General features: G+C 33.5%; 1 protein-coding gene across 11 annotated transcripts in view; it reads right to left on the bottom strand.

Moving 5' to 3' along the window:
* The window catches only part of SOX6 (SRY-box transcription factor 6), a 556,391-nt gene that overhangs the window by 409,795 nt on the left and 134,218 nt on the right, over positions 1-12,378 (bottom strand). For 4 of the 11 annotated variants that reach the window (XM_032488938.1, XM_032488940.1, XM_032488939.1 and 1 more), the window contains exon 3: positions 3,815-3,882. The exons of the other annotated variants lie outside the window; for them this stretch is intronic. In XM_032488938.1, coding sequence (XP_032344829.1) covers positions 3,815-3,840 — 26 coding nt within the window. In that variant the 5' untranslated portion in view covers positions 3,841-3,882. The remainder of the gene's footprint in view (positions 1-3,814; positions 3,883-12,378) is intronic. 11 annotated transcript variants of the gene reach the window in all.

Below are 12,378 nucleotides of genomic sequence, written 5' to 3'. Positions count from 1 at the left end.
TATAATCACACTATTAGTAGCAACTTTTCTTTGAACAGCCAAGTACCTCTCACTTAAAGGCCTTTCTGCACCGTTTTTCCTCTGCCTGAAAGTTCTTCCCCCAATAATTTGCATGACTTGCTCTCACCTTCATGTTTCTGATCAAATGTTTCCATCTCAGAGAAGCTTTCTCTGACAACCCTATATCCCATCACTCTCAATAAATATTTATTAAGTAAATGAATGAATGAAAGAAAACAATTAGAAATAAGATCCTTACAACCAAGTATTTTTGTCTTTTTTGTTTCATTCATGTATTCCCAGTATCTGGGATGGTGTTTTACATGTAACGAACAATGAATAAACATTTGATGAACAAATGAATGACTACTGTAGTGACATATAAAGAAAAAGGAGTCAGCACATTTGTAGTTTCAAGTTTGGATGACCAAATGCTGGTATCAATGTTAAAAATACAAAAGACTGATAGATTTAGGGAAAGTAGATGGTAAAACTGGTGAATTTGAAGTGGCAATGGGAGATCCAAGCAAAGATATAAAGTTAAACAGTCAAAACTAAAGCTCAGGACAAAGCTAGAAAAGTAGATGTGAGACTCATTCATGTACAGTTGAAAGGCCTTAGACCAGATCAAACTTCCAAGAGAGAGTATCAACAGCAGAGACAGACTAAATTAGGAAATGCATGTACTTAGTTTACTAAAGGAAAAAACAGATCCTTCCCAAAAAACTAAAGAGAATACTTTTATTTATTAAAAGCTTGTTAAATATCTACTATACATTAAGTACTGTGCTGAGCCATTTTTAGTCAAAAGTATCAATAGCCACAGAAAGTAAGAATGAGAGCTGAGAAAAGGATATGGAATTGGGCGATCTCTAGTAATTTTGAAGTCAGTGGATTCAACAGAATTAGCCAGAATTAAATGGAAGCCAGATTCCAATGAATTGAGGAGTAAGGAAATACAGACAACAAACAAAAACTATTCTTTCAAGAAATTTAACTGTAAGAGGAAAAAGGATATTTCAAGGGTTAGCAAAGTTGAGGAAAATTATTAAGAAGAGATCTGAATTATTTGTGTACATAGGTTGTAATGATAACATCTTGTAATTGAATGGTGTTTTCTAGCTTATAAAGTGTTTTCATATATATTATTATAATTGACTCACCAGAAATTTGCAAAGTTAAAAGACAAATGATGTTTTAATGTAAGAAATTGAGACTCAAAAAAGTCAAATAACTTGCTCAAGTTTCCAAAGCTAGAAAGTAACAAAATAGGATTTAAAACCTCAACCTTGAACTCTGTGTAAAAGAACAGATAGGGAGAGAGAGACAGACTAAATTAGGAAATGTATATATTTAGTTTATGAATGCAAGAGAGAATGGGGATAATTAACAGACCAAAGTTCCAGCAGAGGTACGAAGGGATGGGAGTAAAAGAGCTCAAGTGGAGATGTTACCTTATGAAAAGAGATGGAACATTTCTTCCTCTGCAACAGAAGGGAAAAGATAAACAGCTTGAAATGGTAAAAGAACATGAGACAGTGTGAGGTGAAGAAACAGAAAGATTAAGGTCTAAATTCCTAGGCATGAGATATACAAAGTTCCACTTCAGAGAAAAATATCTGTGGATAGACAAGTATAAACTAACAGTATAAACTAACACACCTGAACTACCAACTCAGAACTGAGAAGTCAACAGATACTCTGTGCGTCCCACAGGTCATATTACACTGGGGACAAATTATCTGAGAGCACCTGATAAGAAAAATGTTTGGGGGAGGGGGACTGGTGAGTGAAAGAATTAAAGGGGACCAGAGAGAGAAATTATGTAGGGCATATTGACTGTGTTTGTTTCCCAGGAAACAGACTGGCTAAGTTAAGGCAATGTGCAACTGCGGGATAGCAGAGCAAGAACACTTCAGGCCCAGGTTGCAGTGAAAGCTGTTGTGGAAGTTAGCTACCCAGCTTTACAATCAGAGCCTCTTTTTCTCCTCTCTTCCTATCTATCTTAGTTTCTTATAAATTTATTTTTAACCACTTAGTCTATTCCTTCCAAGCTCTACTTCCCCTTCAGTAATGTTTTTTCTTCATCCCCCGTGAACTGCACTGGCCTAAAGCTTTGGTCCCTTATCAAAACCTTCTCTAAGAATCAGTCTGATAGTTCTAATTTGCTTCTGAGTGTATAAGATGTGGTTAAGAACATGGACTTTGGAGTTAGATGCAACTTGAATCTAACTCATTCTCTCATTCATTCATCCAGCAAGTATTTACTGAGCATCTACCAAGTTCCAGGCACTGTTCTAGCTGCTGAGACTACAGCTTCAAACAAAATTAAGTTTCTGTGCTATTGAACCTATGTTCTGGTAGGAGTGGTAATGGAGATGGAGAGAGGGACTGTAATAAACAAGCAAGTTCTGTTATTTCTTAATAATCTGATCCTAGGCAAGACATTTCACTTCCCTAAGCTCCAATTTACTCAAATGTAAAATGGAAACAATAAAAACTACCAAAGACTATTTTGAGAAATAAATAAATCAAATAATTTGCATATAAATGTTAGCTCTCTGAGCTCTGGCCTCACAGGCAATCTGCTAGTTCCTGGAACACAACATGTACCCACCCACCTCATGATATTTGCATATGCTCTTTCCTTTGACTAAAATATTTTACTTCATCTCCCCCAAACTCAGCCCTTTTATTTTATCCCTATTATTCTTTAAAATCTTAGCTCAATCTTCCTCAGGGAAGATTTACCTAACTAGGTTTAATTCTCATTACATTTGCTCAGAATCACATACAACCACTATTTATTTAGTTGTTCATTCATTCATCTAAGACCCCATCATCTTTTACTTGGATTACTGCAAAAATCTCCTAAGTAACCTCCTTGATATAGTCTATATGCAACAGAGCAGTCAAAGCAAATCTTTTTAAATGAAAGTCAGATTATGTCACTTTTTCGCTGAGAACCCTCCAATGGTTTCCCATCTTCCTCGGGGTAAAAATCAAAGCTCTTGCAGTGGCTTAAATCCTTCACATCCTCACAAATCACACCAGATGGTTACACTGAACTCTTTACTACTATTCCTCAAGTTCATCAAGTTCACTCCTCTACATCAGGACACGAGATCTCTTTTCCTAGAATGCTCTTCTAGATATCTGTATGATTTCCTTCTTCACTTCCTTCTGGTCAGCTCAAATATCACTTTATCCATGAGGCCTTATAGCATTTTATACAACAAAATAGCAAATTTCCCACCTCAGCACTCCCTATCTCCTGATCCTGTTTGATGTTTCTTCATAGCATTTACCACCTTCTGACATACTATATTTTACTCATTTATTTTTATTTTTTAGTGTCTTCCCCACCAATACCAATAGAACATAAACTTAATAAGAGCAGGGATTTTATTTGTTGTTATATCTCCATTGTCTCCAACAATACCTGGCACATAGTAGACATTATATCTAAGATGATAATTTCCATAAAACAAGCCAGACTGATTTCTAAAATAAGCAATTTACTATACAGCTGGAAAAATTTTTAATAAAAGTTCAAGTTATCTCATAATAACTAAATAAAATCCCAGTGTCTTTTAGAAATTTTATTCTAAATTATAGTTAAGAAAAGAACATATAAGGTTTTTAAAAAGTGCAAATATTCAAATTTATAAACTAGATGAAGAAAATATGAAGAAGAGCAAAATGGAACAAGAGATTATAAAAGGAAAAAGAATGTACATTTTTAACAACTATGAAGCATATTAATGTTAATTGTTATTGATGACTTAAAATTACTAAATTCCTAGTGTTTTACCTGGCCCACTGTAGCTCAGATTTCATGTGGAGTTTTCATCATAGGTAATTCTCCCAATTTCTTACAGTCTGTTGAGTTATAGAAAGCATTATCATAAGCTTTACTATTAAAAATACTAATAATTCTACCTAGTTAGACATTACCAAACATTTCCTACATTCTAGTAATCATTAAGTTCTCTATAGGAAATAAGGTGTTGGATCATAAAGGAGGGAAAATAAAACTGCATTATATTCAAAAATAAGGAAACAGTGCTGTTTTGGGATTTTTTCCCCCAAAAAGTCCCCCTAGCAAAACTATTACCACCAAATCTTACTAATCATACTTTTCTCTGTATTCAACTGGCACTCATTTCATAAAGTTTCATGTCACCTCTTAAACTTTCCATCCCTCCACTCCTACCAAGTCACAAATACAGTTAACTTCAGTTGATTGGTAAAGATGAATAACAATATTTAATTAGCACCACATCATTTATAACAAATATCCAGGCTCTACTAAGTGACTTAGGAACAATGAAGATATTAGCAACATTTTAAAAGTTCTTTAAGAGAGTTCAAACCTCCAATTATTAATTCAAAAGCATATGCCAAGTTAATTATAGTCAAAAGTAGATTTGTGGAATTTTCTCTCTTTTAGCCAAAAGATTCAAAAGTAATTTATAAATAAAACTGAAATAATGTATGAATTAGCTGTTTATATGTTGTTACTCTGAAGAGTAAAACAAATGAATTTAACAGTTCAGTCTTTAATATCAAAGTTATTTTGTACTCATTGTACAGAGTTATTATGTACTAATGATACAAACTGCCTTAATCAGAAATCCAATTTTATACTTCTGGTTTGTTTATTTTTTAGCTCAGCTTTTTACCGGTTATTTTTCTAGGGCAGTAGTTCTCAATCATTGCAGTGATTAGAATCCTCTGTGGAATTTATTTAAATGATGATTCCCTGGGCTTCTAGAGATTCTAATTCAACGGTTTGGGTGGGGCATCAAGAATTTGCATTGTTAATAAGCACCCAAATCCAGTTAGTTTTCCAGTTAGTTAATCTAGTTAATGGTGCTCAAATCATATGTGGAGAAATACTGATACAGAAAGCCCCAGTAGTAGATACTTTCTACCAATTCTTAACAAGCTACTCTTCTCCCATGAACTCTAAACCCCAGTACATTTCATTTTACATCCATAATTGATATATTAAAACCATTTATTCAATAGGTTTTCTGTGAGGGCCTGCTATATGGCCAGCTATCCTCAAATGTTATAAAGTTCATAAGACTACATGATTTCTGCTTAAGGATTCAAAAATGACACATCAAGGCCTTTAAAAATAATCGTTCTCTCCATATAGAAACTTTCTTCAGCCAGGTTGAACTGCCAAAGCTATACTAATCAAAACTTTCAGACTAGCAGTATTCATTTCACTTGAAATGAGAGACGCGATATTTTTGCCCTTTACCACCCTGAAAATGTTAATAGCAAATAGATTTTTCACTAACAAAACATATGTACTCATTATTTTTCCATTCTCTTTGCCATACTGAAGAAAAATAAGCCCTTCAAGACATTTTTTAAAGTGTGAACACTGATTGTATCCACTGAAATACAAATTATAACATTGAACAATAAATATAATTGTGAATACATGATATGTAAGACATTTTGCAAGAAGGTTTTGGTATACGGATGAACTCTGGAACTTATGGTCTACTAAAAGACCTCAATGGGTCAGCCAGATTTGGAACATGACCTATAAAAATGAAATGAACTTTCAATTATCAACCAATGGATCATCCACTTGCCATTTCTAGTTATATTCTGGGTCACAGATATATTAGTCCTATAAATAACATCTATCCAATTTAATTATTTTATTCTTTTTTTTTTAGTTTTTGGTTTCCTGCTATGTGCTATTTAACCCATCTCCTAACCTCAGGAGACTTTAAAAAGGTCATTTTGCTTAACCAGTTAATAAATTTATGCTGTCTCTTCTCTGTTTGGAGTGAGTATCAAATAACTGAGCAATATGAGCAAGATGGGAAATGCTGAAATTGTGTAACAGTAATAGAATATTTTGAAAGGATAAAGTAAAGTTTATAAGTTATTAAATGCCCCTATCCAAAGTGTCTTGTATATATGTTGTGGCTAATGTTCAATTGCAAACTAAAATTTAATAACTCCAAATCAACTCCTGGATAGTCCAAGCTCCTCAATATGACCGAAAGTCAAGATTTTCACCATATATATATTTCCAGTTTTAGGACTTATTACTTCCTCAAAAAAAGTAGTAATAGTTTAATAATTTATTTGGTGCTTTCCATTTTCCAGCCACTATTGGCCAGTCAATCTGTGTGGTAACATTACAAATAAATACTATTAGTTATATTTTAAAGTAGGAACACTGAGGCTTACCATTTTACCCATTTTCATAAAAATCACATAAGATGTAGTCAGGATTCAAATTCTGGTTTGACTCCAAAGTACGTGCTCTTAATCATTAGATATTAGTACATCCTCTTCATACCCCGACATCCCAGCCAGAATAAACTAAATCATAAGTCTTCACGTATGCCATGACCTTCCACGTCTTCATGTTTTTCCCTATGTTTTTTTCCTGTTTCTGGGAATATCCTTAAATCTTGTCCCCCTCAGATTGGCTCAACATTCAAAAATAGTTATTAAAATGCTCATTTTGTGTCTGGCATTGTTCTAGGCACAAGAGATAGAATGGTGAGCAAGAAAAAGATTCAGCCATTATGGAGCTAACTTTCTCTGAACTCCTATTTTGCCATCAATACCTGACTGAAAGTCTCTACTTTAGTAAAAATTTCCTTCACACCTCTTCTTTTAAAATTAATTTCTTCTTCTGTTTGCTCATAGCACTTTATAGAAACCTTTATCATTACCTATCATATGGCATGATTTTAAATGCAATCAAATTTAATTTCTTCTGAAGAGGGTTACGGTTTTAAGAATTGAAAAGTTAAACTTAGAAGCATGCTTTGCACTTTTTAAAATTCCTTGCTCTTACATATTTTACAAATTCCAAATTATCTTTAAATTGTCTTCATATAATGATATACACATAAACCATCAACTTGTGGGCTAACAGCCTAATCATAAAATCTATATGCAAGTTTCCCTTTAAGACATTGAACTATGTAATAATAGTCTATTGGTTGGAGAATCATAGAATTTTAAATCTAGAAGGGCCCAAATAGGAAATCTTTTTTGAAACCTTCTTTTTAAAGATGAAGAAATTTGGTGTTGAAAAGGTGAGATAGCATTTTTGGTTAGCATTTTAGTTTTCAGAATCTGCCCTACTCCAGCCACCAAATAAATAAATAAATAACAGTCTTTTAAAATATTTGTCAGTAAAATAATTCAGTTGTCAGACTAGTTCAAGATCTATTGATTATTCAGCTTCTGTTATTACTGAACTAAATAAGCCAAAGGTACACAATAAGAAAGCTATAAAATATTTAAAATAAGTAGGAAAACAAAAGTTAATAAGCAACCTCTAGACCATTAAAATAACCACCAATCATATTGGATCTAAATTAAAATATGCTATTTTTTTCTTCCTTTGTTGATTTTACCATTCTCCAGGCTTAAGTCTTCAATCAGCCAATCAAAATTATTTTACTGCACACTTAATACATGCAAGCACTCCCCTAGATATTAAAGTCTCCTTTGATCTTGTATTTGGCATTTATCACACACTGGCTTCCATTCTCTATCATTCATATATTGACCTTAGCTTCCAGCCAGATTATAACCTCCTGAAGGGCAGGGACAATTTATACTTCTCTATAAACCCAGTAGTGCTCCCCATCTTTTATATTTCATAGCATGCAGATAAAAATGTTAATATCTGTATGGCATGCTAGAGGAAACTCTCAAGGACAGTCGTGTCTAAAGGTTCTTGACCCAAGGCTCCAGCCACCCCAAACTCTATTGACCCCTAACGTCTGGAGGGATAAATACCTTGAAACACTTGTAACCTAAAGCACAAACTTTGCACAGCACTAGTTGGGAAGCTGTGCTCCAACAGTCTGCAGTCCCTATTATGGTTCTAGGCTACTGTGGGTACTGAACAAGTATTTTGTGAATTAACATAATAGCACATGGAACCCCCTGCTTGCACTGAAAGACTAAGTGAGTGAAGGAGGTGACAGGCCTCAACTAGACATAGCATGACAAATGTTAGTTTGATATGCCAAAGATTCCAAGTTATCAATGTTTCATTTGCAAAGTTAATGAACAAACAATACTACAGTAGAAGAAATGTACTTTAAAAGTACCTCAGAGCTATATTACAGCTTAAAAGATAAAGTAATCCATAAATACCTACTGTTGGGTTGAATTGTGCCCCTCCCCCAAAAGATGTTGAAGTCCTAACCCTCAGTACCTGAGAATGAAACTTTATTTGAAAATAGCTGCAAATAAAATCAATTAAATGAAGTAGAGTGGGCTCCTAATCAAATATAATTAGTTTCCTTATAAGTTGATAGCCAACTGAAGACACAGAAACACAGGGAGAGCCCCACAGGATGACAAAGGTATAAAGTGAAGTTATCTTTAGCAACTTGTATAGTGTATGGTCTAGGCTAGGACAACTAAATCTTTTCTCCCCAGTTTTCAGTCAAAAAATGCCTATTTTTTTCCATCAGTCTAGTATAAGGAACAGCTAATACAGAAAAGTCTTAAGTATATTCCTTCCTGCCCATAATCTAAATCTGACAGTAGCCCCCAGTAGATTAATGGAAAGAATACAATTTTATATAGCAGCTTAATGGTCAGCAAAAAATATGGATAATATTAATGTTATTTATCAGGATAATTATTTACTACCATTCCCATTTCTATTTATGTTAAAATTTAAAGGGAATGTAATAAAGAGAAACATAAATAGAGACCCTTGATTACAGCCCTCCAAATACAACTCTATTCCTTTTATTTAAGTTAATTGTATTTCTGTCTTTTGTTCTAAATAGGATCTCATGCATTAATTTTTCTCATCAGTTATAACAATAAATGGCCAATATATAATAGTATTTATGAACTGCTCACTGAAATAAAGGGATTGTATTAGGGCTGACACAAATGACTGACCTGATTAGAAAAATGTTTATAATAAAGTTTACAGATAAAAGGCCAAATATTGGAAAGTTCTTTTTGCTTTTCCTCTAAAAATACTACATAGATCCTCTATGAATAAGTCCAAATGATCCAAATGAGTAAGTCACACACCTCATATGGCCAACAGTACACAAAAACGTGGCTCTAATCCTTTATCTCCCAAGGTATAGCTATTTCCTTCCAGGCAGAGTTCAGAACGTGAGATTCCTATTCCATAAGTTTTATTCATAAACTGACTTTTCATGCTATCATTCCCCATGTAATAAATTGAATTTTCACAACTGAAATTTATAGCAGGGCAGCAGAGTATATATAGTCTTTTCACAGCAAGATTGTTTCAATAATTCCTACACTATGTAATTTCAGTTAAAGCTGCTAACCATAGACTATAATTAAGTTAACATTCAAGACTTTACTACACCTCCCTATAAAGTGTAAACACAAACTGGTATTTCTGAAGTGTGTGGATTCTCTTTCATTCATACAGTTGAACTATCCATTGCACACTTTAAGTTCCATACACAGACACCAAGCACTGAAGGAAACAGAAAACATTATGCTAACATGACTATAGTATTGATGAATAAAAAAACATAACCCCAAGGCTAAGCTGCCAAATAAGTAGTGAATTAATTTCTGTAAAGTACTCCAATATTACAAAGGTGTGTTGAAAGGTGTCTGCTCATGTTTCAAATTAAACGCACTGCTGGTCAGCATTAGCACCTCAGCTTTGAACACCAGCCATTTGCCTATAACACTTCAGGGGCTAGGAAAAACGGATTTGCCGTTCACACTGGAATAATTAGAACATGTCAGGAAGAATTAATTTCCTCATTTTTCAAAAGGATACACAGAAATTACCATGTTATTATATGACAGGGTCCCTTGGAGAATTATATTAAATTTAATTTCTAGCGCAGCCCACACAACAAATTAAAGTCATAAATAAGATGGAAAGAAGCGGGACGCAGAGCATATGTTTATGGCAATGAGTGAAGCCAAGGGACCAGAAACAACTATCTTCATTTCATTTTATTTAAATCAGCCAGACACTGTGTATCTGAATGACAGCACTTGTTAATGGTGCTGAGATTATAGGCTCCTTAATTTTAGAAAACAGAAGCAGTCAGTCAATGTCTGAAATAGTACATTCCCTACAATGCAAAAATTAGTATAAATTTACTTCCCTTTCAAGTCCATTTCTTTTTGCCCTGCAGCAAGTTTAACATAGATAAACTTATTTTTAATAATACTATTTCTCTATTTATCTTCTCTTTGGGCAATTTTCTTGGGTCAAAAAAATGAGAAAAATAAAACAGAAGAATCACCAGGATAAGTGAAATTTACAAACATAGTGTTTGTCCAAAATACAAGCTTCCTGCTCCATTCTGTAAATACATGTATCAATTCAAAGCTGAGAGACAAATTTCTCTAAAGAAAAACCTTTTTCATATTAAATTAAAAATGTCTTTCTTACACTGCCTATCAAATTGGAGTGAAACTGCTAACGATACTGTTCAAACATCCTAAAAACACTAGATTTTTTAGCTATTCACTAATTCCCAATATGTGTATGGAATGGAAAGGATTATGGAGCCCACTAATAATATAGCCACCACTCATGGCCAGAGACTTTCCTGCTTCCTTCTCCTTCTGCTTAAGAGTCTCTCCTCAGGTATCACCTCTCTCCCTTCCACCTCAGCAAGCTAGCCATGCGCAGTCAAGAAAAGACTCACACTATGGTCATATCATCCACTCTGAAATCAGCCCAAGCTCGGCAGAGAAACATTATTTAAACTTTAATAAATGTATTATAAAATATTAATGACATTATTGATTTCCTCCCTTCTCCCTGTACATTTATACACTTTTATTTGTTAGTTAAGTTATGGGTAAAATAATGAGACTAGAAGCAAGTACATAAGACTCTGTTCATTTTTTCCTGTATACTATAAAAAAGACTCAAGGTGTCCTATAGAAATTAATGTTCTTGCACTGAGAAGCAGCACTTCCTCTAACTATTTTAAGGCTGGCATTTTAGACCTACCAGCAATCCAAATGCTTTAGACACCAACTATCAAAACAATTTATATTGTGTTATTAACCCATTCAAAATTTCTTAAAAATGATAACTATTTTATCGTTAACAGAAAATATGCTCAATGCATTAAAATGCAAAAAAATTATGGGATGATGTTTACAAAACTATTTAAAATGACTAAATCAAAAGCAACAATAACAAAAAAAAACTGCCACAAATGAGAATCACTGATAATTTAGCTAATTTCTTCCTCCTTCCAACATATTCACCTACAGATTCTAAGTCATAAATGTTAAGATTACTCACAGGCCCAGAAACATGTTGGCATTTTATCATGCTTAATAACTGAAGACATTCTTAAGGTGAAAAAGGAGTTTGTACACCTTAAGAAATGACTGTCATGAAACTGAGCACTCCCCTGAGTGCAACAAACTTTAAATAATTTGTGAATCAATTAACTGGCGACTCTCTTCATAACACAGATTTCACACTCCCAGGTCACTGCATTATCAGTCTGATACGAATCATAACATTTTGGAGAAAAGTTCATAATTGAAATCATTAATTAATTTAACAGGACTTTTAGTTATGCATTGCATTAAACAGCTGTAAAGGAGCAGAGATTAATTGGTTGTTTCTCCGACAATTTTCACTGCTGCTATTACTTGGAGGAAAACTTTTCCACTTGTAAAGCACATCATGCTCTCTATAATCTGGCAGTGACCTATCAAAGCAATTCAAAGTTGAAGAAACCATAATTTCTCTAAAATGAATCCTGGAACCTCTGATGTGTTTCTCTGGAAGAAAAAGAAAAATTTTAATGACCAACATTATAAAGCCTGACCTTCTCCTCTGTGAAAATGAAACCTGCATCTGGAATAAAGCCTTAAAAGTATGTATCATAAGTAGCTCACAGAAATGAGTAAGCCAAAGATATACCCAGCTAACATTTTCCTGAAACTAGAGAGATGATATGTATTCATACATTTTGTATATTCTTATTTTTCTCCTAAAAACTGAAATAAAAGCTATTAACCATAAAGTGTATTTCTGTTAGTATCCAGTGCTTTTACTTCTTAGGCTTTAGAACCATTTGACTGACCTACAAGTTGTCTAGCAAATTAATTGGCTGATAAAGTATAGGTAAGTTCAAAAAGCAACTCAGAAAGGACCATTTTAAGGAAAGGTGACCAGCAATTTTTTCATCATTCCAAACTACTTTCATATCACATCACACTCTGCACAACTTCATCATTTTAACAGCTTAATATCTCATTTGCTATAGTAAAGGCACTAAAATATATACCATGAAGATTCTTTAAAAATGGGTAATTTCCTAAAAAATGCCCATCTTACTAACATTAATTAGCCAAAATTGA

This window comes from Camelus ferus, chromosome 10, assembly GCF_009834535.1.
Source record: "Camelus ferus isolate YT-003-E chromosome 10, BCGSAC_Cfer_1.0, whole genome shotgun sequence".
Taxonomy (NCBI): domain Eukaryota; kingdom Metazoa; phylum Chordata; class Mammalia; order Artiodactyla; family Camelidae; genus Camelus; species Camelus ferus.
This window is presented reverse-complemented; position numbering and strand designations above follow the sequence as displayed.